Consider the following 26,878-nt stretch of genomic DNA (forward strand, 5'->3'; position numbering starts at 1 on the left):
GTATTTTATCCAAAACCCATTTGGTAGAAGGATAAAACTGTTACAGATTAAGTCATCTCAACATGGTGTTGCCTCCTACTAGCTTTTAGTAAATAGAATTCTGGTCACTGAGAGATGTGGTGTCAGTTGGAGACATAGAGATTCATAGAGATTATGAAATTTTAAATCTCTGTTTTATTACAGATTTGCACAAAATAAGTTATTTCCATAAGCCGTAAGGTACTAAATTTTAAAAAAGTTGGGAATTCTTGGATGCCAGCTGTTAGTGATGTCATTGACTCGCAAACAGGACTAGTTAGCATTCAGCTGAAGCCTTCTGTCCCTGCTCTGGCACAATCCTTGAAATGTTTAAACAGAAGACTATCATATTGTACGTTTTTGTAATTACCTTATTAGCCTCGGCATCTGTTTTCTGGGGCCTGTGTAAATAAATTAAAACCCTTCAAAATCTGTCAAGCGTTTGAATATACGTGTATAATTTTGGGGCAGTTGGGAGGAAATATGTAGCTGCTTCATGATTTAAAAAAAAAATCTTCTTAACCAGTAAAACTTTAAAATATTAGTGACTAATGACCATAAAGTAAGCAGTGTACCTATACTAATGACCAAACAGAGAACAACCAGTGACATTGGTATAGACAGCTTGAAATTTACTGTATCACTTTAAAATCTTGCTGAGAAAGAGGCACTTAAAATCAAGGGAACCTTACATTTGATTACCTTTTTTTTTTTTTTTTTTTTGTCCTATGAACTCTTTTATCCAAAGATGAAATTGTGGTTGTGCATTATGCAAGGATTTGCAGACATAGTAAAGTCTTGCTTTCTTAATACTTATTGAGGTTATTTACACTGTATGTAGTGTCTCTGAAAGATAGTAGGGGATTGGAGTGAGTGTAAATAAAAAGTCATTCCACAGGCCCTATTTCATGAAGTCAGAGATCCCCTTGAGAAACATCTACAGCGGTTCCAAGGTCATCTCTTGTCCTTTGGTTTCCGATTTACAACTTGTCATTTGCAGCTTGTTTACATTCTAGAAAATACATCTGAGTCGTGCAGCAGAGTGTTCCAGCTTTACTGTGAAAAGGTGTAGGATGAAGCTTTTCTTGCCCCTCTGGTGTCTTCTATTTTTAGGTCTTCTCTCTCCCCTTCCTCCCCACCCTCCCTGAAGCCTTCAAAGTTTATGCACATGGCCTTGACCTTGTTCTTGTGTAGCTGTCCTATGGAAATTATAATACTGTTAGGTGGCTTGCAAGATGTTAGAATGAAAATACTAGGTAATTAGGAAAGGAGGACTCTGCTTAGAATCACTGTTAGTTTACAAAGCCTGGAAAACCAGACAGATCAGCAAAGATACTTTTTTAAAACTCAGACAAACCCATACTGCAAACAATTTAAGGTCTGGATTTGCGAGGACTTAATTCCTTCAGGAGCTGTGTGGGTATCTGGGCTGTCCAATGCACCAGTCTATTCAAGAGGAGGTTAAGCCAAAATTTATCTCTTTTATCTGGAGACCCCTAATGTTTGGGAAAAATCAAGATCTGGATCTTATCTCCATGATTATTTTTCTCAGAGGAGATGAGTAACTTACTTAAAACCCCTTTAATAAGAACACTTAATAAGACTGTAGTTTATTTCCTGGCACTGACTTTGTTTTATAAAGATAGCAAAGCTTTTTCTTTGCAAAACAGCTGTCAGGAAAACCATTTGGTCTTCTGAAAAGTATCTGTCCTTCCAATAACATTTCAGATTCACTTCTGGAGCAGATTGAATTGCAGGGGGAAAAAACTGAAATGGACATGAAAATGAGGGGAGAACCTGGGTTATTTTCTTATACTGGCCCTTCATTCAGTTGTTTCCTGTTTTGGCAGTGAGTGCATGACTACAAAACACCAGAAGCCAAGTGTTCTGCCAGCTATTCTGAACTTCTTCTGTTATGGGTCATAACTTTCAAGGACAAACTGTATTTTGAACTTACTGAAATTTGAGAAGGCCCATGTAATTCTTTAACCTAATATTAGAGTTTAGCACAATGCTTAGCACGAATAATCAATCTCTGATTGTCCCTGCTCTCCTTCAACTCTCAAAAAAATTGGAGTTAAAAATCAGTCTTCGCTCATTGCAGATAATAACACTGAACCAATATGGGATTCCAAACAACTGAAATACTGCGGAATTGCAGTGATTTATACTACAGAAATGTTTTCCTTTCAACAACATGCAAAAATATATATAACAATTGAAATTGCTAAATGACACAGGTATGTGGCCTTCTCCCTTATTCAGGTGCATACCTATGCTGTAAGAATAGTTTGGGTGTGAGTGTTTCCTTAAACTTTTACAGCATTCAGTCACGTACCATGATGAAGTGGGTACAATAAGGTACTGCAGGATTAACTTTCATAGTTCTTCAATTTCTACAGTTCGATGTATTAAAACGAGTTAACGGTGAGAAACAGCTTTAATACTTGCTAGCTGTAGAGAACAAGATGGGCCTAGAAGAAGCTAGTACCCTTTCCCAAGTGCTGATATGTTTAATAAAATAAACATGCCTCATTTACATTCTCCTGGGGGGATATTTCCGTGCCTACAACCAGCTGACTATAGTGATAGAAGCATTGCTTACACTGCATTGCTACAACCTGTTCCGGATTGCCCACATAGTGCTGAATTAGCAGGGGACTTTCTAGGAAAACCGTGTTGCAAGTGTGTGTTTTGTTTTTTTGGTTTTTTTTTTTTTTAAACTAACATAATAGTTTTTTTGAACCTCAAACAGGCCTATTGCTTTCTCTCTCTCTATGCAGCTCGACCTCTGGAAGAGAACTGGGGGGAATTTTTTTGAGGGCTGGAAGAATTGAAATTAAAGGGCTGCGGGCTCAGGAGTGAATTACTAAGGTTATAGGTTTGTGGCTGAGAGAAGGGTCAGGAAATCTGGTGCAGAAGGCTTTGGAACAAGGGACTGAGCCACCATGAACACCTCTTCCTGCTGAACGTCTCTAGGACTCTGGAGAGCAGGGATGTGTTCAGAGGACCGATGTCTTTAACTGAACAGCATATCCATCTACCCCTTGCATTCTATGTCCCGTCTTTGTGACAGGAAATGTGATACTGCCCAGCCAAATTGAATCTGTTCATGTAACAGAGAGCGACCAGCTTCTCCTGAAAAGCACTGAAAAACTTCTCATTCCAGTCACTGCTGCAACTTAACAGCAACAAGAACTTTCCATTTGAAGAACAGCACTTCAGCAGACTTCCTCTTTCCACCTCTGAAGTTATTGGGAGTATTTGCACCGTGTACAGGACTTAAAACCAGGAGATGAGTGTCATGGAATGACTCATGCTCAAAACCAGAAGCATTTAACTTTGGAAAACTGATTTCAGTTCTAGCCCTTCCTCTTTGAAGTTTTATATTACATGACCTTTTAAATGAAATGCCGTGCTTCCTTTTTAAATGACAGTATCTTTGCAGTGTGACTACAAGTGTGATTCAAGAAGGTGTTAAATAACTTTATCAATCCCTGTATTCATCCACTAACTTCAGTTCTTGTAACATCACTGGTCTCAGGTCACTCATAGCATAACACGTCTGTGCTTTGGATGAGTCTGCTTTCTCCAACAGGGAGATCTTGTAGTAGTACTATTGATGTATTTTGAAACTGCTCTACCACCCGCGTCAGTAGTTTTCTAATTTGATACACTGACTCTTGCGTTAACTGATAATAGAAGCTTCTGAGGAACGTACAAGAAAGCTTATAATAAGAAGACCATTTTACGTAACTTGTCACTGGAGTGTTTCTCTCCAATAATCTTCTATTGAGGCTTTCCATTGAAATCAGCTTTATATCCTGGCAGGAGTCTTAGATATCTCGTTGCTGTTAGGTGCTCAAGCAACTACTGTAGGCAAAAATCCACTTTTATCTCAGATTGCTGACATGAGGATGTCCTTTTCCAGCACGAATCTGGCCAGTTCCACGAATCTGAAGAGCAGACATGCATAAGCTTCAAGATTTTCTGTTTCATTGGTATTCATTACATTTCTAAATGTAATGCCATATGGTAGTTGGTTTTTCATACAAAGCAGTATCAAATCTAGGTCCCGCCTAGAACTGATTTCCCCCCCCCCTTTTTTTTTTTTGTCTTTGTTGAAACTTGCTTCAGAAAAATTAAAATTGTCTGTGCTCCTGAAAGGTACATGGATCACCTTCTTTTCTGTTTCTCTATGCCAATAGGAGTTACGCATCTTCAACTCATTTATTCTTTCTGTACCTTTAGGCATGTTAGCATCTTTTTAAAAAAAAAAAAAAAAAAATCTAGTATTTAGGTAGTGAGGTTATGGCCGACTCTTTAGTCACCAAACAATAGCTGAACAATAACCTTAACTAGTTTACCCTAACTAGTTTAACCTAAAATTTGCAGAAAAAAATGCCTAAAGATTTGTATTTTGGTTTGTATTTTGCTTTTTTTCTTTTCAAATGGACCCTGAATGGTTTCTTTACACTTTAAAAAAAAAAAGAAGAAGAAAAGAAAAAAAGTAGGCTCTATGGGAAATGTGGTTAGAGATCTAGAAAAGCATTTTTCCTAGTTCCTTGTTTTTGCCTCCTGTTAATCCTGTACAGTGTGTACAGAAGGAAAAAAACGACTGCAAAATGCAGAATCGCCAACTTAGTGTCAGGGATGAATTTAGGAAAACAGCCATTTTAGTTGCTTCATGTTTGAGATACTAAACTGTGGTAGTTGAGATCATATTCTCCAGACTGCATTCTTCATAAGCAGAAATACTAGCAGACATGTGTTAAGTTATAAAAAGATAGCAGCTGATGTCAGGGCTTATTTCAGTGAGGAGCCATTTCAGAATACTGTACTAATTTTGAGCAGGTAAATGCAAAACAGAACTCTTAGCTTGACATGTAGTATTCAGTATAAATTGATACATAATCTGAATAATAGGGTAGAGAAACGTGAACGTGCAGCAGATAACCCACAGCATTGTAAATGCTTCTTTATGCAAAACTGACAGAAACAGAAAAATATTCCATTCTGGCCTGTATTTTAAAATTTTGAGATGGTATAAAATCCTCTTCCTCTGATGTTGGAAAGGTACTACAATTTAAATCAGAGCCTGAGTTAGTTTGAAACTCTTAATGGAGGAGTGCCTAACCTTTCTGTACAAGTGGTCTACATGCCACAAAAAGCCCTGCAAATGGACTATATTCATGCGTGCAGAAGCCTGTTCTCTGTTCACATTGGCTATAGATGTGTGGATGAACGTCCGTGCTCTAACGTATCTGTATCTGAATGGATAACTTGCTTAATGTAATGCTTAGGTTCATTCAGTTTACTGTATTTAACAAAGTAGATTTCATCTTACGAAAAGGGGTGAATTTAGCTGAAAAATTAGTTCTTAATGGTTATTTTTGAATGGCCTCTGGGCTGGGTTCAAATGTTCATTGCATGTATTTGCACAAACTATCTGTCTTAGGACTTCCTAAACTTATTTATCCTATCTAAATACCAGTTTTATAGTTCCTTCAGTTTCCCTGCAGTTTTCATTAATTTTGGTTAAACCTGACAGCTTCGTCTTGAAGTTTCTAGTGCTGTAATTTTTAAGAACTGCATGCTTATACAGTATTTACAGTGTGATGTTCTAAATCTGCAAATTGGGACTAAAGTCCAAGGCCATTAGAATTCTTTTCATTATATCTTCTGAAATTGTGTCAGATGTCTGAGGTATAACAAGGATCTGGAAAAGCCTGGAGGAAACCCCATAATACATGCTTGACGTGGTGCATGTGGTTTAGTTGTGTGTGTGCGTTGGATACAAATACTTTTTTGCCATTTGCAGGTTTGTGGTACCTTACTGATAAGTCAAGATGAAGATCTAAACGATCTTAGGTATGGCTATAGCATGCAGCTGTTGACGCATCACCAGTTCACGCATGCATTTGATGCTGGGGGTAGACAGGTTTTTTATCATAGTGAACTGTTTCTAATTTGTTGCTGAGTCAGAAAAATAATTGATAGCTCCACTGATAGTGGAAACAATTGCGTAAAGTAGCTTATATGAAAGTGCTTTGGGGCAGAGACTCTGCTTCATCAGATATATAAAGTCGTAGTGTCTGATTCTACTATATCTGGTACTACTACTTAAAGTTTTACTATTTTATTAGGCAAGCTAATAATATTTTAGCCTGCAAATAATGTTAGTGCTGTATTCTGATACATTTAAATTCAGTTCTTCATTTGAAGCCCAGAGACCTTACTGTCCAAAACTCCAACATACGAAAATGTCATGTAAATTGGATATTTGTCTTAAAATAGCTGATGGTATGATGATGTTAGTATTCACATCTAAAACTTTTAATTTATTTTTTTAAGGACATCAGGCATGAAGCCAGTGACTTTCCATGTAAAGTGGCCAAACATCCCAGAAACAAAAACAGAAATAGGTACAGAGATGTCAGCCCCTGTAAGTATACTTTCTTTTCCATTGTTTATAACAGACTATTGACCTCTAATGACTCCTTTTTACAGCTAAAAGCTCTTTGTAAGAGCAAGATTTCTGTTAGACATCTGTAATAGATATCCTTCATATATAGATATGCATCCACAACAAATTTTTTGTTAATATAGTTAAGCTATAGATGTCACAGAATTCCATCATATCCATAGGATTACACTGCAGTAGCATACTGTAGATTCTGTATTTTTGGACAGAAATCTGAAGAGAAGAACTTGCTTTGCTAGTCAATCCTTATGACAGAGAAGAATGGTGGCTGAAATAGCATTAGTAAGAACGCAAGTATCCTTTTCATGAATGTCCTTCTAGTATATAATGTATAATTGCCCCTTTTTGGAGATGGAGAAGACCCTTGCCTAAAACACGATCGGAAATAAATCCTAAGCTATTTGGGACAGAGAAAACAGGAAGTTGCTAAGATGGTAATATTCACTTGAGGCCTCTATTTCTGAAATGATTATCATTAAACATTCTGGAGACTTCTCTGTTTGTTTGAATTATGACATGTGAATTTGCTGGTGAGAGGTGTGTCTCTGAGCACATGTCCTCACTGCAAGGCACCCTGCAGCGACAGCACAGTTCAGTGCCGCAGCCTGTCTTTCCTTCCATGATGCCGTATACCAAGTGAAGGTGATAACAGTCAGGACTGCCCTATGTGTGGCATGCTTACTTTTGGGGTGCAAGACAGATTGCAACAATGAAAACACATGGGGTGCAGAGAACCACAGGACTGGAGTCAAATGATCAGCAAATAACGTTTGGTATGTGAGACACTAGGGAAAGTTCACAGCTGGTTCACTAAACTGCCTTCTCTGTTCTGAATGGCAATGCCCATTCTGAGACTTCTTTCCCTCTTCTTTGAGGGTGAAGCAGTGCTGCCTGTTTCGAGTACAGTTGCTGTGTCAGCTCTGTTATATATCTAAATTCTGTTTGAAGATGGAGTATTGTCATATACCAGAGAACCAGAGAATAATTAGTGGTTAAAGGTCACTTGAGACTTTGAGACAATTCAGTAGGGAATGATAATGTTGCATGTAATTTGCTTTACAAAGTGGTTCTAGTATTTGGGGTTGTGAGTTGCAAATGGGCTTTTTTTTTTTCTTTAGATGATACTGCTGCCAGTCTGTTTGACTTTTCTTGAAAAATGTGGAAACTCTTGTGTGTGTTTTTTATCCCGAACAGAGCAAGCTGAAACTAACAAAAGAGCAGTGAAATTATGTTTGCAGTAATTGGGGTTTTTTTTGTTGTCATTGTTATTTTTTCGACACATGTCTGCGTGGTTAGGTTGAGAAAAATATCTAAATGTCTACAAGAAGAATAAGAAATCTCTGTTTTGTTTGTCCAATATATATTAAGGTAAAGTTTTATCAATCTTGAATGTTTAATCTACAAAAGATATGCTGTTGTATAATTAGACGTATTTAAAAACAGTATCTTGATAACTGTACAAGTAGGTCAGTATGATCTGATTTACAAATGCAGTTATGATTACTTCAGATGCAAATGTTTCCTTTCTTGCATTATATTTTCTTAAAACAAAGTCCAAATTATGTTCACTGTTTTGGTGCGTAGTGCCATTCTCACAGTATTTATATTGTTATTTACAGAGTTACAAGTACCAGACAACACTTCTGCTTTATACTTGATTAAGATCTTTTCACTCTTTGGGAGGACTCAGTCTTTTTGATTCTAATATCTGATGAGATTGTGCGTGGATTGTGCTGTGCTGCATATACATTAACCAGTGTTTTCTAATTATGCTGCAGTTGATCACAGTCGAATTAAGCTAATCCAAGGTGACAATGACTATATCAATGCTAGTTTGATAAAAATGGAAGAGGCCCAAAGGAGCTACATCCTTACCCAGGTAATTTCTGGCAGTGGATAATAAAAATCATGTAGTGATTGGAGATATTTTTCTTAGGACTTCTTTAGCCTACCATGTTTATTTTCTTTATTTTAAAACTGATTAAATTTATATAAACATGCATGTGGATATATAAACATACTATATGCATAGAGCAATTTACAGAAGCAATACATATTTTTTTTCCTGTTCCCTGTCAGCACTGGCTGACTTTCCTAGAGGATCTCAGCGCCTTTGTATAACCAACTTTAGGCCCATCTAGGTTTGGTTTTAGAATAGAAGCTAACATACTTGAAGAAATCTGCTTATGATGCGTTGGCTTATGATAGGCAACATTTAGATGTGGTTGAAATGAATCACGTTTCTTCTACATGGAAAGCCTGCACAAGGACTTTGGATCATTATAGCCTTAAGTCCCCCTGTATATTCTCTGAATAGTGAACTTCACTTGATAGGAAGGCTTCACATTTACAGAAGAACTGTATATATGAACTTCAAGAATTTCAAAATCTATTTGGAATAACATACTTTAAATATAATGGCTGTTAAGAAGATTATGTTGAATAGAGCAGAATTTGTATAAAACATACTAGAGAATTTCTTACACTTGTAATTAATTTCTAAGGACTCTGACCTACTGTTCCAAATAAGCAATATGCTTCACCACCTATTTGTAGTAAAGCAGCCTTCTGAAAGTGATGTTAGTGTAGTATTTACAAGTAATTTGTTTTAACTCTTCACAGCCCAACCTCCAAAAGGTGCAAGTTGGGCAGTGCTGATGCTTCTACCTTTAACATGAATGCAGACTTTTCTGATGAAGGTTTAGGGGGAAGAAGTTGCTGTTTTCACTGGATCTGTGACTTCCACACCTATTTACGTAACCGATTTAAAAATGTTTAGATACCCTGACTTGTTATTCTGAGAGCTAACAACTGTGCCAGAATTCTTGTTTATCCTAAACGTTCAGTTCCCTGGAGACAGTCCTGGTCTCTAATCTTGGCAAATTTTTTTTTCTTCCTCCAAGCTTTTAGATAAAGGTAGACTGGGATTAATATTTTCAAGCAAAAGTCAGCAGCTCTTCCTTCCTGTTTCCAGAGAATGAATATAAATCTCTAATGAAGCAATGGACAGTGCAAAGTTCAATAAGAAAACAATTCTGTGCACACAATTCTTATTTTCTTTATTCAGGACAAGCGAGGCTGATCATAGTGTTGAAGAGAGAAACATCTATGTGGAGTAGGCGTGTGCAGCTAACTTGTATCAGTTATCTGTTCGATACAGTATTTAATGGACTTGAATGCCTTTATTTAAATCCAGGCATCGTTTTTGAGGACTCTGGCCCACCGTTCTCTTTGAACAAGGTGTTGGAGAGTGAATGAGGGAGGCACAATGTTGTTAGTTTTTGTTGCCAAAAATTCTGGGCAGTGATTCTGGAGCGGAGAAGAGCAAAGGAACATAACACAAGTACTAGTTTATAAGGGAATCTACTTTGTGAGTAGATGGTTCCTTCAAAGGAATTATCATTTTGTCCGATCCCAAAGCAAACAGTGCAATGTCCATGAAGAGTCTTGAAACCTGCCTAGCTCGTTAGTGATCTGGCATTTTCGGTCTTTGGATGATTTTCCATGCAATTTAGTAATTTTCAAGTGTTATGAAAAGCAATGATATATTGCAGAACCGTTAAACATATGCTTTAATGCTGCTCTTACGTGGTTAGTGAGGACTCATTTCTCCATTACTCATTTGCCCTTCTTCTTAAGAAAGTCCTCTCAGCACTTTTCACTCCCAGTTCTCTTCTCGCAAATGAGTCTACTTCTCTCTTCCTGTTATATATGGGAAACAGATTTACCACACTTTCATGGGTGAATTCACAGTGGGAAAATGGAACTAAGAGCTATAGCACCACGTTTTTACAGTTTAAAATAAGAAGTTTGCTTGTTACTTACCCAAATCTATTGCCTAGTGCAGTAACTTTTACCAAGGAACATTGCTCTGACATTAACAGAAAATAATGCTTTTTTCTGGCGATTCTGTCTGTGCAGGGTCCTTTGCCAAATACTTGTGGTCACTTTTGGGAGATGGTTTGGGAACAGAAAAGCCGTGGTGTTGTCATGTTGAACAGAGTGATGGAAAAGGGATCAGTAAGTACTTATCTGGTTTTAGTTGTGTGTTTGTTGCATGTGCATGGTTAAAGAAGCAATAATCAAAGAACAGTAATCGAAAATAAGGTGATTGTATGTAATTTTATCTAATAAATTATTCCTAGGATTGAGGACCTGGGGAACCAATCTTAATCAAGTCAGAAAACTAGTAAGTTTATGATTGCAGGTCCTGATGTCTTCTATGACTCTCCACACGGATTAATATTTGTTTTTTATTGCTAACCTAGATATTTGAATGTAGCTCTCACTTTTCAGTGTATACAGATTGTACCTCTCAGAGGTCATTTACACCAAGTGTTTGTTCGCAAGCATTATGGATGGTTTTAAAGTAATTTAGATGGACTTTAACTTCAAATTTCCTTCCTGCAGTAAGAGAGCTAATTATTGTACATACTTTTCCTGTGTATTGCTTCTCCTGTTGGTGTCACTGTTTTAGAAAAGATGTGGTAAACTGGGATACAATGGAAAGTACTTCTCCCAGTATGTAGCTTAAGCATTCATCTTAAGCATTTGTCTTAAGTAAAGCACAGGTGTTAGGCTATTGCTTTACTCACTAGGACAAGCTCTCAGTGAGTTTAGTTCTGCCCAGACATTTTAAGAATCTTATGGTAGACAAGACAGACGAAAGATAAAGGGGAACAATGGAAAAACCATCAGGGTAATTTTAGGTAATTAGCCTTCAGATGGATAAAACAATTTGGTTCCTCTGGCACAAAGAGCAGCTGCTGTCTTGAGCCCTGCTCATGGTGGAGAGGACAGGAACCATCAGGTGCAGAGTTCATTTTTTCATCCATGGGTTCAGAAATTTGCCTGTGTGCTAACACCACAGCTGCTGTCCTGCGCTCCTAAAGTAGACTCGGCAGCTGTGCAAATTCAAGACAGAGGTGATTGATATACATGGACAATTTTATGTTGAATGTTACAGTGCAGTATAAAGACGCTTCAGAGGACAGGTAGTGGGTATGTTGGGTATCCACCAGTGATAACTGGGTGGTATATGCTTCTGCATAATCAGGAAAGTATTCCCAATAATTAGGAAAATTCCTGTGCAATGAGTTGTGCTTTGATGAACTGCAATCTTGATTTTTAAGTGTTTCGCTTTTTGTAGTGTAAGTGAAAGTTAATCTTCAAAAGAGAGGCAGTAACCATGTTTTTCAATAGTTTCTTCCTTTCCACCCATTCCCACTCATTCTCTCCACTGCCAGTAGTTTTGAACAAAACGAATTATTGTGATCCCTTAGGGCAGGCAGCAAACGCTTCTCAACAAACAGCAGCGTTTGGGGGAGTCGCAGCGGAGCGCAGCAAAATATTATTTGCAGACGCATTTGGTGGATAAATTAGACATACACCCAATCACTATCTCTTAAACATTAATACAAAAAATGCAGAGGACTGTAACTATAGTTTATACCCTAGTGAACTAGAGGATACAAATCGAGTCGGAACCAGGATTAGTCTGAGCTCTGATGTATCTAAACTTGACAAAACTGAATGACATTACTTTGCCTACCAATGAATGAAATACTGAAGAGTTTTCTTATTTATTAAAATGCTGTAAGAAATGGTTCTGGAGGTGAGAATACTGTTCTTTTTCATCCCTGCTCCCATTACGTACAGAACAGCACTCGCTCATAGGTAACAAAACTACATAATAGTCAGTTTCCTTGCTTCCATGTTTTTTCCACTTCAGCACATATTCTTTGCAATTTAATATAAGAAACATTACCCATGTCCAGCAATCCATTCCTGTTGCAAGTTTAGGTTTGGACAAGTGCTGATCATAACTCTATTCCAGAGGAGCAGTGTTTAAACACCGAAGTAGCGGGCCAGCTGTCACAGCCATGATACCCTTAGGGTGAACAGTCAGAAAAGTTTGTTGCAGACTTTCCTATTTGTGTTGCTGAAGAGTTTCTTTAGTTTTGTTATTTGTCTGTACTTGAGCAAAATGTGTTAATTTTCTCTTTGGTTGACTCATTTAAGATTCCAGCATATAACAGTCTTATTGCAAAACTGAGCTCTCTGAAAAACTTTACTGAGAACATTGAAATTCAGTCAGAAGAGGTAACAGGAATGTTTGCTGATTACAAGGTATTTTTTTGTTTGGCACTTTACTTTTGAACTGTGCCATGTGCAAAGTGATCTCACTGCTTTTTTTACTTTGGGATAAGTGAATGGAGCAACCCAAAATCTCATCTGATGTTACACTTGCAAATTAGTAGCATTCTAATTCTCTAGTTTTAGATTATTAATGAATTTCATAATACCTTTTCGTACTGTTTGGTACATTCTACTCTTTTTCTTGTTAACATTTATCCCTTCTTTTGAAATGTTTAACTATTTGACATGAAAATAAGATATATAAAATGCAGAATAGACTAGAATTCAGATTTTGGCAGAGTGTTCTGACAGCTTTTATATGTAGAAGTTACATAGTTTTTTGGTATTATTATTGTTCTGATGCAGGCCAAAATAAATAACGATTTTGGTGATTTCGATTAGATTCTACAGCAGTGCAGCTCTGCTCCACACTCTCTCAGCTCACATGTGGAATAAAAAGACCTCTGCCTACACAAAGCTGTCCTCAATCCATAGGTATTTTCATGAGTTCAGTCAGGGTCAGAATAATTTGACATATACAAAAGATTCACTGAGGACATGGTTCTGCAGTGTATAGGAAGACTCACTAAAATCCCTCTCACTAAAATTGTTCCTCCTTATAATAAACGCAGATCATGAAATTGTCGCATAAGAAAACGTTGTATTTAAGGACACTTATTTCTTGCCTTTTACACAAACATATATGATACGTATGAATGGCTCATATTTATTTTTAGATAAAGTGTGCACAGTACTGGCCACAGAAGGAAGAGAAAGAAATGTTTTTTGAAGATACAAACTTGAAACTAACCTTGATATCTGAAGATATAAAATCGTATTACACAGTACGACAGCTAGAATTGGAAAATCTTACAGTAAGTACAGAAACTACTACCAATCAGATCCTTTAATTTCTTTAAGGTGAGACTTGCCTTCTGATCAACAAAGACTTCAAAGACTTTAAAGGGGCAACCTCCAATTCCAGCAATTCCAATTTTGTTGTAGAATTTGTAATCCTACGTGAGATTATTCTACAGTGGAATGTAGAATGTGGAATGTAGAGTGGAATGTAGAGTTTCATATTGTGGAAATGAAACTCTAAATATTTTTGAAATATGTTTGGGGAAGCTAGAGTCTTTGCATTCACGTCTTCCTCTGTAGACTCGGTGAGGTTAGCTCGTCACAACATGGGATTTCAGAGAGCCCTTTATAACATCACTTTGCAAATGTTTTAGCGCTTCTATGCTTGTTAAGTCTGAAATAGTTGCTCTTCCAGTCGCTTACGCTACCTATTTGCCTGTGTCTTGTTCTAAGGTTTGCTTTTTTAGGCTGTGGCTTAAATCTTCAAGTTTTGCACTGATGGTTCTCAGAAAGCAGGAATCATTTCAACCCTGGTCCTGCAGTGAGCTGTATGGTGCTCAGCATGAGGATCAGGCCACCAACTTTAAAAGGAGTAACTTTTTTTCTCTTGGGCAATATCAAGATAAAACTATGCATGCTGGTTCTCACCCCTCCCCTCCACTTTAACAGTACCCTGTGTTAAAGCATTGCTCTAATAGAGGAGAAAAACAAAAATAGAGTCATTCAGAGCAGTGAAAGCTGATGTAAAGCTCCTTGCGGGAGACTGGCTAAGGAAGGACACTGAATGCAGGCAGCTGAAGATAATATCTGAGGTTCCCTGTGGTGTTGAGCTAGGTGCGTATACTGTGACGTGCTAATCTGAATTCTGCATGATTATTGTGTCCTGGTACTGCCCAGTGCTACACTACTAAGATACAGGTATTCCTCAGTTCATCTCTTAGCTTCTTACATGCTTCAACTTGCCAGGAAACATGGAACAGTTAGGAGGTATGAATTTGACCATCCAAATTGTACCTGAATGAGTAAGAATTTGTTGGTTGTGGTTTGTGGTGTGACTTAAATATGATGTTTGCCACAAACATGTTTTTGAAAGTTGTAGCTTGGGATTCTAGGAGGAGGTACGCATCAGTAGCTTCGTAACCTTGGAAGAAGGTTCTCAAATAGGGAACAAAGCTATAAAGGAACAGCTGTGATAGTATAAGGTTTTTGCTTGCAGAAACTATAGAGGGCTTCTATAGCTTGAGTTACTTAATTTTGGGAAACCTTCAAATGATATTCTGCCATTGGAAATTGGTAGGCACAGGATAGTGCCAGCTATCCTGTGGCGATATGAGTGTTTGAACGATACTGAAAAAGTTAAATCATGTTAAGTTAGACAGTTTCTTAGCCATGTAGCTATAAAAGCTCCCTCAGACTAGTGTAACTTGGTCATTTGAATTTAAAAGTCAACTGTTCTAAAGTAGCTGTTCTTCTAACAGCTTAAGTTCTTGTAATGTAGTTTGCAAGAGGAAATAATTAGGCATGAATGTCATAAAAGGCTGTGCACATGTACTCCTTCTCCATTCCCTGTAAATCACAGAGTTATTTCTAAAAGAAATAGCTACAATTTTTCCAAAGGAATAAATATGAAATTGACCTAAAGCTAAAAATGTCCTACCATTATATATATTAAAAAAGAGATTGTTTGCTAGGAAAATGAACATGCAAGGAATGGTATTTGCTCATCAGAACATTGTTGTAGGGAACTGTGCTTTGAATAGTCCTTGACTGTTATTTCCAGCTAGAAGACTTTATAAATATTGTCTCTTTCAGACACAGGAAAGTAGAGAGATTCTGCACTTTCATTATACTACGTGGCCTGACTTTGGAGTCCCAGAGTCGCCTGCCTCGTTCCTCAATTTCCTATTCAAAGTGAGAGAGTCTGGGTCACTTAGTCCTGAGTATGGACCTGTTGTTGTGCACTGCAGTGCAGGAATCGGGAGATCAGGAACTTTTTGTTTGGTTGATACATGTCTTCTGCTGGTAAGAACTACTTATTCTACATGATGATGAAATGCTATTTCTGTAGAGTTATTTGAGAAATGGTTTGTTGTAGGCCTACAAAGAGCTGTGGCATTTTCTGTGAAGTATTATTGCAAGTTATTTCCCATTATTTTATTCACGTTCTAGTTTGGGTAGTGTATTTCCATTTAAGTTAAGGCAGCTGTCTTTCTCACCAGGTTATTTTGCGTGTGTGGAAGAAAAATCTCCAGTAATAGAGTGTTTTGCAAAGAGAGACCTTGCCCTCGTAGTTAAGAAAAAGCAACTAATGTACAGAAGTCACACCTAGGTTAAAATGTGTGTCTTTATTTCAAAAAAGAAAGACAAAAGGAAATACTGACAAAATATTGGAGGTCCAGTGAACTGGTCCTTCTCTGTCTTCTTAGAGACCCAATGAATAGCTGATACCAGTTTTTTTATTAATTTATTAGTTCTGTACTACAGAATGAGTAATTGTATTGAATCTCATCAGAGCGTAAAGCATGTTTCAAATTTTTCTCTTCAGATGGACAAAAGGAAAGATCCTTCTTCAGTGGACGTTAAGCAGGTTCTTTTAGAAATGAGGAAGTACAGAATGGGCCTTATACAGACAGCAGATCAGCTTCGTTTCTCTTATTTAGCTGTTATTGAAGGGGCAAAATTCATTATGGGAGATGCTTCAGTGCAAGTGAGTACTATTGACTGCACAACCTAGTGTAGTAAGTAACTCTGTTTTGACTCTAGCAAATATTTTTTGGCATGGACAGGGTAGAATGAAACTTCAAATTTCATGCTTTTTTAGGCATGAATAAATTTTTATATTTTGGGGTTCTTAAATACAAGACATACTTTAGTATGTGTTTTCTTCATAAAAGTACTTGTAGCCCTGTAGTACATTAGGTGGCCCCTATGTAAGAGATGCTTTTTAACACTGTAATCAAGGTGTACACTGGCCGCCTCAGTTTTGTCTTCCATTTTGGATAACATAAGCTTATGGCATATTGGAAAATTAAGTATTGTGATTAAATTCTGTATGTTTGATTTATGGCAAACAGAACTCTAGTAACACAGACTCCATTTTATGCTATTTAAAGTTTCCTATAGAAGTAGATTAAAATTTCTCACATTTATAGCTAATGTTCTCTATGTGTTTCGCAGAGTTCTTCTGTATACTGCACGTAGCTTGGGTTTGGATTTCTTTTTGTGTGTCTTTTTTTTTCCTTTCTCAATGCATATGAACAGTCACTCTAAAAATAAATTCAAAACTCAAGTATAAAGTCTCTGCCATGTTGAAGTTAAAAGTTATAGTAGCTTACATAAATTATTAAATAGAGGAAAACTTAATAGGGTATTTCCTTCCATGAAGGAACAGTGGAAAGAGCTCTCCAATGAAGACCTGGACCCACCACCTGAACATACCCCACCACCTCCCAGACCACCAAAGCGAACCTCAGAAATGCACAATGGAAGGATGCATGAACACACAGAATTCTTTCCCAAGCATCAAGTGGTAGAGGAAGAGATCAGATGTTCAGTCAGCGCTGTGGAAGAGATGGTTCCAGATGGCCGAGCTTGTTCATCTGGGCCACTGATCACAGACAGGTAATCTACTTAGTTTCTCACATTAACTGTCCCGAGAAGAATGGCCAGTTGGCTTACTGCTTTGAGATGTTATAGGCAGCTTGTTCATAAATGGCATTTTGTACAGTCCTAAAATCCAGATCTGTGGATCCTTTTCAGTAAAGGTCTTAGGCGCATGTCCTTTTAACTTCTCACACAAACTAAGGCTGCTTATGGGATCCTGCTAGAGTAAAAGAAAAAATGACAGCATAATGGCATGGTTTAGTCTTGATTTACATGCAGTGTATGTTAAGTTACAGAGGAATTCTTTCACAAGTTAGGGGTGGTATTAGTCATGCAGCTGAAAGCCAGCCTAACTAGTTGGTCACACTTAAAAATGTGAAATTAATTACACTCACAGCTACTTTTAATCAAAGGAGTAGAGGGGGCCTTTGAGGAGAAAACTTTTCTACCTATCATTGTAACCTAAACTGCAAGGACTAATAAATGCAGAAATGCTGTGTGAAAGCACTATGGCAGTGGAGAAGCCAGGGCTCCTGGTACGTAGCCGCTAGATGTCGCTACTGCTAAACAAGTGGAATGGCGTGGAAGTTGTTGAAATCAGCATGTTCTGGTTTTGCTGGCAGATTAACTAGCCTTATTCAGAACAGTGAATTGAATGCTACATGGAGCAAAAAGAAAAACGAAGAAAACAAAACAAAACAAAAACCCTAGACACACCAGGGATAATCAAGAGAAAGCTTAATGTTCCCCCACCAGATGGTCTCCTAGCAAGGTATCTTCAGTTTCCAACAGGAATACTGGAATAGAAGTATCAAGTTTTAGTATTTTCCACAGAACTCTAGAGCTTTTTCAGCAGCTGACAAAATTCATGTATTTTATTTAGGCAGATCCATGGGGGAGTTGTGCAACTCTGGGAACTGGAGATTACCGAGATGTGTTTTCAGTAGCCTTTCTGCACAATAACCTCCTCTTAATTTCACATAGCAGTGCAGAGAGGCTGTGACCATGAACTGTTATCTCCCTCCCATCTCCCTCTTTCTTCCCTCAGTGACGATATAGTTCTGATATCACAATATTTACCTAGGATACAAGGTGCCAGTTAACACTTTCTATACCTCATCAAGAGTATGAACGTAAAGTTGGTGTGCCACATCTCCCTAGCTTTATAACTCTGAAATTTTCAGTGAATAAGGATTTCCTGGAAATACTTTACACAGTTTGGTCTAAATCAACATGAGACATGTCCTGCTCTAAATTGCTCAGAGACTCAGCATAAAATAAAGAATTTTTAGCAAGGCTTTTGACACTGTCTCCCATCACATCCTCATAGGTAAGCTCAGGAAGTGTGGGCTAGATGAGTGGACAGTGAGGTGGATTGAGAACTGGCTGGATGGCAGAGCTCAGAGGGTTGTGGTCAGCGGCACAGAGTCTAGCCTGTAGCTAGCAGTGTCCCCCAGGGGTCAGTCCTGGGTGCAGTCTTGTTCAATGTATTCATCAGTGACCTGGAGGAAGGGACAAAGTGCACTCTCAGCAAGTTTGCTGATGATACTAAACTGGGAGGAGTGGCTGACGCACCAGAAGGCTGTGCCGCCATTCCGAGGGAGCTGGACAGGCTGGAGAGTTGGGCGGAGAGGAACCTCATCAAGTTCAAGAAAGGCAAGTGCAGGGTCCTGCACCTAGGCAGGAATAACCCCCGCACCAGTACAGGCTGGGGGCTGACCTGCTGGGAAGCAACTCTGCGGAGAAGGACCTGGGAGTCCTGGTGGGCAACAAGTTAAGCATGAGCCAACAATGTGCCCTTGTGGCCAAGAAGGCCAATGGGATCCTGGGCTGCATTAGGCAGAGTGTGGCCAGCAGGTCAAGGGAGGTGATCCTGCCCCTCTACTCTGCCCTGATAGGGCCCCATCTGGAGTACTGTGTCCAGTTCTGGGCTCCCCAGTACAAGAGAGACATGGCACTGCTGGAGAGAGTCCAGCGGAGGGCTACCAAGATGATGAGGGGACTGGAGCATCTCTCCTATGAGGAAAGGCTGAGAGAGCTGAGCCTGTTCAGCCTGGAGAAGAGAAGGCTCCAGGGGGGCTCCAGGGGGATCTGCTCAATGTCTATAAGTGGGAGGGTGCCAAGAGAATGGAGCCAGACTCTTCTCCGTGGTGCCCAGCAATAGGACGAGAGGCAACAGGCATAAAATGAACCACAGGAAGTTCCATCTGAACATGAGGAAAAATTTCTTGACTGTGAGGGTGACTGAGCAGTGGCACAGGTTGCCCAGAGAGGTAGTGGAGTCTCCTTTGCTGGAGATATTCCAAACCTGCCTGGACACAATCTTGGGAAATATGGTCTAGAGGACCCTGCTTGAGCAGGGGGGTTGGACTAGATGATCTCCAGAGGTCCCTTCCAACCTCAACCATTCTGTGATTCTGTAATTTTCTTCCTCTGTTTTATGGATGGGGGTAGACTTAAATTAATCTCATTTATTTTAGATACTTCCCCTAGAATGGAGTTGAGTCATCCTCTGGAACTGCCTGTCTTTTTCGTTAATTGTAGAGGCTGGCTTGGACTAGACGTCTGGCTTTTACCTTGCTACAGTTAAATCCTACTTTATGCAATTTTTAGGCATAATAGAAAAGGGCGGGATTTGAATCCTGAGCTCCCTCATTCCATACCAGGGCTGTAGCTGCAAGATAAGGCCTCCTGTGTGGTCATTGCTTTAGTCTTCATGTCTGGGATGGTGAGTCTAGAAGGGAGAGAGTGAAACTTGCCAGGCAGGAGGGGGAAGGAACAGTGACTAGATGAGCAGTCTGACATGAAAGTATGTGGGACAGTGAAAGACTGGAGGAGATGGAGAGGTGGGAAATAGAGATTGTGCTGGTAGAGGTGAGGGAGGAGTAGGCAGAAGTTTTAAGCACGTTTATTTTTCCTGCTCAGATATTCTTGTAGGTGGGATGGAACCAAGATTCTTGAGTTTTTCTGTACTTCAGATGTCTAGGAAATTCCCCAGGAAAGCATCTCTCTGCTAGTTACTACCCTGTTGCTCCACAAAGCATGATGATGCTCTGCTTTCTTAATTCAATTGGAGGAATATATATAAAAGCTTCTCCTCAGTTAAGAAGCTTCTTTGGGTGTCAATATGCTGCCAACGTGATGGAGATGCAGTATCTAGAAACAAACCTGTGTAAAAGAGTATTAAAGTTGGAAGAAATCTTATGCGGTTCCATCATTACAGCTATCACAATGCATTTAGCTGTTCCTTCTAAGGTAAAGCTGCACAAGCAACCGTGATTCTAGTATTTTCTGACTTTTTGCGGGGGGTGCTTGATTTTAAACCTCCTTTTTAAACCTTTTGATTTTAAACCTTTTGATTTTAATTTTAATTCTCCTAATCTAGATTTCGGTTTGGTTGTGCTAGTTAGCTTCCTGTCTCAGTGGCTGCGCAGGAAGTAGATTCGTGATGAACAATGGAAGCAGGTGCTGTTTAAAGCTCTCAGCTCACTCTTTAACGGGTACAGAATAGTCCCAAGCACGGTTGCCCAACAAGAGCGTGAACTGGGATTGAATACTTAAGGTATCTGAGAATCCACTGATATAAAGAATAAATTATTACTATCCTTTTTTTTGGATGGCTTTTGAGTATAAGCACTTTTTAAAACATGTAGTTTAGTAGCCGGTCTTTAAGGAGAGTCTCGCTCGTTTTTGTCATGTACTACGGCTCCTGATAGCAAGTGATTTACAGCTCTGTCTGGGGTGTTCAGTGGGTGAGGCTGTGTGCTTGTAGAGTCCACATATGAGCTTCTCCCAAGTGGAGAATCCAGTACTGAATATTTATTTCTCTGTCCTTAAGCATTAGTCAAGACACTGAAATTCGGAGGAGAACTGTTGGTGAAAATCTGCATCTCTCACCCCACAAAGAAGAGTCAATGAAGTCAGAAAACTTAGAAGAGGATGATGAGAATGTGATGACAACTTGGAAGCCATTTCTAGTGAATATATGCATGTTCACTTTCCTCACGGCAGGAGCTTATCTCTGTTACAGGGTATGTTTTCATTGATGGACATGCCAGCAAGATTGAGCCTGCAGAAAACACCAACGATTTGATCGGTTTGTAATAAGCTTCTACGAAAGAAAGCTAATTGAGGCATGTGAGCCTTGTCTCAGTGGAAATAGATCTTAGGTTGAAATGCCGGAACTTTGGTTAGGGCTTACAGAGAGAATTGATGCACTAGGGTTTAATCTAGCCCTGTGGTCCCAAGAACATAATATTCTAATCTCAGGGCCTTAAAATATTCAGGAGTAAGCAGAGAAAATGCCAAATAGTCTGTTTTTCTTTTGTTATTTTTTCTTTTGTTTTTTAAACTAAATAATAGAATTACAACACATTGTTGTTTTTAGCCTTTTTTAAAAAGCCAGTTCTTTTTCTTTTGTGTTCCAGGAAAAACTAGGCACAAGTGAAACTTGCTTGTACTCTCCAAGTGTTGTAACCAAATACATGACTTATACCGATGAGTTCCCAAAAAAGAAAGAGAAACCCACATATCTGAAGAATGTAAAGTTTTTGGAAGGGGAGGGCTTTACTTTTTTTTTTTTTTCCCTTCATCTGTAAAGACTGAGTTGTGGGCAGTGCCTGTGGTATTGATATATTTAATCTTGGCATAACTGTTCTTAAAGAGCTTATTGTTTTACATGTGTTTATAGAAACAGGCTTCTGCATTTGCTCAGGGTATCCCAACATGTCAAGCTTCTTTTTTTTTTTTTTTTTTTCTTTAAGTGTATCTCCTCATTGACTTTTGTTGCACTCTACTTGCACGTATGCCTATTTACATTGTACCATCCTTTGTAAAGCTGTTTTTACCTTTGTATTCCGGGTTAGGAGAGGGTGAGGGGAGGGAGAGGAACAGGAAGGGAAATGCAACCAAAACATGTCCACCAGCATTTTACAGCTGTTCCGTTGGCGTTTAGAAGGACCAGTTCTTAAACCTCATCATTTGGAATGTAAAATGTAGTTTCACTCTAAATCTGCTTTTTGCAAAATAACATGCTTTCCGCAAGGGCCAGAGTGATAATGATGTACTCGGAGTGTTGCGAGTAATAATCAGGAAAGCATTTCAACAAATCCAGAGCAATTAATGCTGTGGCAGCTTCCTTAAGACATAGAGTTTAACAGAAGACATGTTGGTCTCTGAACGTAACAGTTGGCTCATGATGCAAGCATTTGTGTTCTGCTTTTTTTAAAGCAAAGATTTAAAATACTGGCTTTAGTTTGGCTTGAAGATACACTGTTCAGTAATTATTGGACACAGTGGTGTAAGTGGATAAGTCTTGCACCTCTGCAGACAGGGTTGTTGCCATTGTAGCATAAGTAAGTTAGTTTTAAGGGAAATGAGTGGATTTGTCCTTATTCATGCTCTATACCACACTGCATCTAAATTGTTTCACTTGGTGGGCCTGTTAAGCAGGCCCAGGACTTGAATAATGTAAAGTGCTTGTAAATAAGGATTTGGGTGCATTGGTAGAACTGTGACTGGAAGTCTGCATTGCACTAAACCTTCTTAGTCAATGCTCTTCCTTTCATTAGTACCAAATTATTATAGTTGAAACAGTAACAGCGAAAATTTCTTTGCTCACGTCATGGAGATAGATAGGAGCAAACTCGCTACTGAAAGTTGTAGTAATTGCAACTAAGCCATGACAACTCATTTGCAACAGTGTTACTAATCAGTTCTTTTTATTTTTTTTAAATACCATCTAGATTTATAGCACTTAACCACCCTTCTCAGTACAAACATCATTATGGAGTATCCTGTGTAAGTGTTTCCACTCCGTATTTATTTTTGCAAAGCTGTCTGTAGGTGTAGTTCTTTTCCTTCAGTGAATAGGATGGTGACTGGGGGGGGGGGAGGGGGAGTTACTTCTCTTTTGTGTTTTGTTAAGCTTGCATCAAGGGCTTCTCAAAAGTACAATAATAAATCCTCAGGTAGTACTGGGAATTAATACTTTGCCTGTGAGACTGTTGGTCAGACCAGTACTTGAAAGGAGGAATGTTATAGTCAGTCAATATTTAGTAATATTATTGGAAACATGAAAAATGAGTATAGAAAAATGGTAATATATAATGGCTCATCTGTGTATTTAAGATACAGTATGTGATTGCTTTGTCCCCACTATTCTCTCCATCATCTGGTAGAATATTGTTCTAAGGCAACATTTGTACCCCATTTGTATTAAAATGCATGTAAAAAGTCTTCTAGTGTCCTGATTAAATACCATGTGCTTGAAAGGTGAAAGAACTTATATTTCTGCTTACTGATGTGCCCAAATTATATTTGCATGAACTGATCATTAAGTGGCTGTGGTTCAAAGGGTGTTGCTGAAAGTATCTTCGTTCAGCGATAGACTGATTTGGTGTTTATCAGATAACATGTACTCGCCTAATACTTGGCATGACTTCCTATTGAATTTCTGCGTACTCAGTGTAACCCAGTTGTTTAGCATGGTTCATTTCAGCTGAGTAAGTATAGTACAGACATTCCAAAGCGTTTAGTAAGCCCTATTCACACCTCGCCTCTTGTCACTTTAGGCGAGTAATAGCTCAATGATTTCAGGGTATGACTTGCTGTGCTGCCTTCAAAGCTGTGCTGGGGGGGGGGGGGGGGAGAGAAAGAGAGAGAGAGAGAGAGAGAGAGAAAGAGAGAGAGAAGGAAGCCTCTTCTGCAAGGTCTTAACAGCATGCTTTGATCTTCAGAAATCTAGGCTCCTGAAATGGTGGCCCGTTTACAAAAAAATAATAATAATTAAAAAAAAAATACTTGCTATACTGTTTGTGAGGGGGACTGTTTTAAATTTTAAACTTGACAGGAAAGCAAAACATCCTTCCTTTGAATGCAGAATAATTCATTTTTTTTGTGCTTACATGTTGTTCCAAGAAAAAAGCTTTTACAGAGGAAAAGTTTTGAATATCTCCCTTTCTGCCACTGTACTTTGCTACTACTTTCATCTGGTCCAAATCCAGGAGAATTTATGCTCTTCTGGGAGAGACAGTGGAATATCCAACAAGCCAAGTGAGGTGTGCATAAGGCTTATAATACTGAACTGTAAACACTTTTGTTTTGATGTCCTGTATATGTATGTAGTAGTTTGGGTGTGTATATACAGTAGCGTTTCAAAGTGGGTGTATTGGTTAACCTATTCTTGGAAAATGGACAAATATCCATGTTAAACTTGTTAGAAAGTTAGTGAGCTGCTCTGCTATATGCCTTAAGCAAATATTTACTCATCAGGTCTTTCTTTTTTACAGATTGCCATAGAATAAACTTTTTTAAAAAAAATAAAAAACAAAAAAGCTAAATGTTTTGGTATAATACATTTTCAGGTATCTTGTCTTTTGTGTAAGCCACTGCAAAGACCTCACAGGTTATAGTAAAATTGTACAGTTTTTCAAATTCCCATACAAGTTTTCAGTTCTCGTTTTAGTTGTAACAATAAAATTCCTTTTTTAAAGAATGTACGTATGAGTCTTACCGCTTCCTGTCTTCTCATAGCCAGAGGCACCAGTTCCTGGTTTGAACCACCTGCAAATCTGGGCTAACACAATGTTTATTTTTCTCACTAGAAACTGTTTTAAAATATTACTCTAAGAACATGTAGGTCAGCTCTCCAGTAGAGGAACACAAGTGAGGTGAGTGTCCTGTTCTGTCTGGTGTCCTACACACACATCCCCCTCCTCAAATCTTTTGCTTTAAATAATTAAAATGGTTAACGATCTTGGGTCAGTGGTCTGTGTAATATACAAATGTAGTGACTCTGAAGCACAAACGCTTTTTGAAAGTTTCAGTTGTGCCTTAGCATGCAGCTGTGTTTGGTAAGAAAGTACTATAGAATACAGTAACCTGTCTAGTTGTATTTAACAGGTGCAGCTATCACTTTCACTTACCTTAAGTTAAAGTATTTACCTTCATTTATATTTTTAAAGAAAGCTACAAATGGAGATGATCTGCATGGAAAGAGAATTTTCAGTAGCTCCTTGAAGTGGCATTAAGACAGCTCAGGTAGGTTTTCATGTACTGTCCCTTAGAAACTGTCCAGACTGTAATGTTAGTATTTGTTTAACTCCTAGCTCAGGCTGCAGTGTGAAGGAGCTGCCCCCATCTCTTACAAATCACTAGCTATTTCCCCATTCATTTGGGAGGGGGAAGAAGGCAAGGAGAAGTAGGAATTTATCTAAGTAGCAGAACGTCTTTCTCCTGCTTGTGACTATATCTGTAAATTAAAAGCAGAATTAGAAGTAGTCTGCCTATCCATGCTCTAAGTTTTACTTTGCTATGGAATAATGGGACCTAAACAGCACGGCTCTGCTATTCAGAGCTCATTAGTAAAGAGTTTAAGCATATGAGGTCCACCTTCCCAAACTAAATACAGGACAGGCCCTTTCAGCTGTGCAAGCCTGAACTTTTCCATAGAGTGAATATAGAACTAGCTGTGTGGCAGACTTATCCTGACATGCATCTTAGCTTGATAGGCTGTATCTTAATTCCCTTGAGGGGTTTATTGCCTTATAGTTCTCCCCGTAGTACTAAAAGTACAGTAGTGTAAAGCACTTGCAGGAACTTGTCTCAAATCTTTTATTAGAGTTATAGAAAACAGTATGAAATCCAACAAATAAATACTGAATAGAAAAGTACTATTTTTATATAATATATACATACAAGTCAAACCCTTTCAAGTATTTTACCTGAAGTCAGACTTCTCTTTGTGGCTACTCTCCACTACAGGAAAAATAAGTGTTGTGTAAGGAGCCTTACAATAGGTACATGACTTTGAGAAATCCTGACCGATGACTAAATGAATAAAATGTACATTTTTTTTAAACTTATCCAGGTCTGTCCATATGTCAGTCAGATCTGTACATGGCAGTTGTAGCTAAGGAAACATACACAACTTCCTGTTGTAAACTGCTGAGGATATCGACTCTATATTTGCTGTAATCAATCCTTGCTTGAAGTTGTCCCAAGCTGCAATGATTACCAAAAAAATGAGCTTTTGAAGTAACAAACTTTCCTTCTGAAACTAAACTGTACAAGAAATGGTAGGCTGTCACCACTTCCCCTCCCACCCCAACAACACTGCTAGATTCTAATGTATGTGGCAGCTGATATAGATAAGCTGTGTTGTCTGCAAGTTTTGCAGCAAGAAGAACTGACTGCATCCCAGCATGGAACTGCTAGAAATGCTACAGAAAAGGTTTGGTCATTTGACCACCACAATCCCTCCAAGGAGCAAATTTTCAGTCCACTCACTCTATAGAATGAACTATTTCTGGAACCAAAGCAATCTAAGATTTTTACACTAACTGAAGTCAGTGTTCATTTTTTTTAAGTAGCAATTTGAAAACTTAGAAGCATTTGTTTGGGGGTAAACGTAAAAAAAAAAAAAAAAATCTTGTTAATACCAGCTCAGTATTCTAGCCATTACTCAGCTTCAGATGTAATTTTATTTCTGATTTCTTTCAATTTATGCTGCATTACGGCATCTAGGAGTGGCAAGCATCCAGCATTTCATTTCACTAGGCAAGTTTCTAGATGACCTGTTGTGCTCCAGAAGTTGGAGAGTCGTCATTTTGTTCCTCTTTGAGAAATGTCAAATTAATGAAATCCTTACAGAAAAATTTACCAGATTTGACTTACAGTTTGTGCAGTAGAAGACATTTCCAATGAGATGGGGATTTAACTCAAGTGACAGCCTGGTTCTGTCTTCTCAGAGATCCTGTTTTTTACTCTTCCAGC

The 26,878-nt window shown here is 38.5% G+C and overlaps 1 protein-coding gene across 3 annotated transcripts in view; it reads left to right on the plus strand.

Annotated features, from left to right (window-relative positions):
* PTPN1 (protein tyrosine phosphatase non-receptor type 1) overlaps positions 1–24,603 on the plus strand; it is a 46,579-nt gene extending 21,976 nt beyond the window's left edge. For 2 of the 3 annotated variants that reach the window (XM_068912478.1, XM_068912481.1), the window contains 9 exons: positions 6,373–6,463; positions 8,281–8,381; positions 10,424–10,522; positions 12,524–12,631; positions 13,378–13,515; positions 15,314–15,523; positions 16,047–16,208; positions 16,887–17,122; positions 20,943–24,603. In XM_068912478.1, coding sequence (XP_068768579.1) covers positions 6,373–6,463; positions 8,281–8,381; positions 10,424–10,522; positions 12,524–12,631; positions 13,378–13,515; positions 15,314–15,523; positions 16,047–16,208; positions 16,887–17,122; positions 20,943–21,150 — 1,353 coding nt within the window. In that variant the 3' untranslated portion in view covers positions 21,151–24,603. The remainder of the gene's footprint in view (positions 1–6,372; positions 6,464–8,280; positions 8,382–10,423; positions 10,523–12,523; positions 12,632–13,377; positions 13,516–15,313; positions 15,524–16,046; positions 16,209–16,886; positions 17,123–20,942) is intronic. The other variant, XM_068912480.1, reaches the window with a different exon arrangement.
* Positions 24,604–26,878: the final 2,275 nt, after the last annotated feature.

This window comes from Struthio camelus, chromosome 18 (assembly GCF_040807025.1).
Source record: "Struthio camelus isolate bStrCam1 chromosome 18, bStrCam1.hap1, whole genome shotgun sequence".
Classification (NCBI taxonomy): domain Eukaryota; kingdom Metazoa; phylum Chordata; class Aves; order Struthioniformes; family Struthionidae; genus Struthio; species Struthio camelus.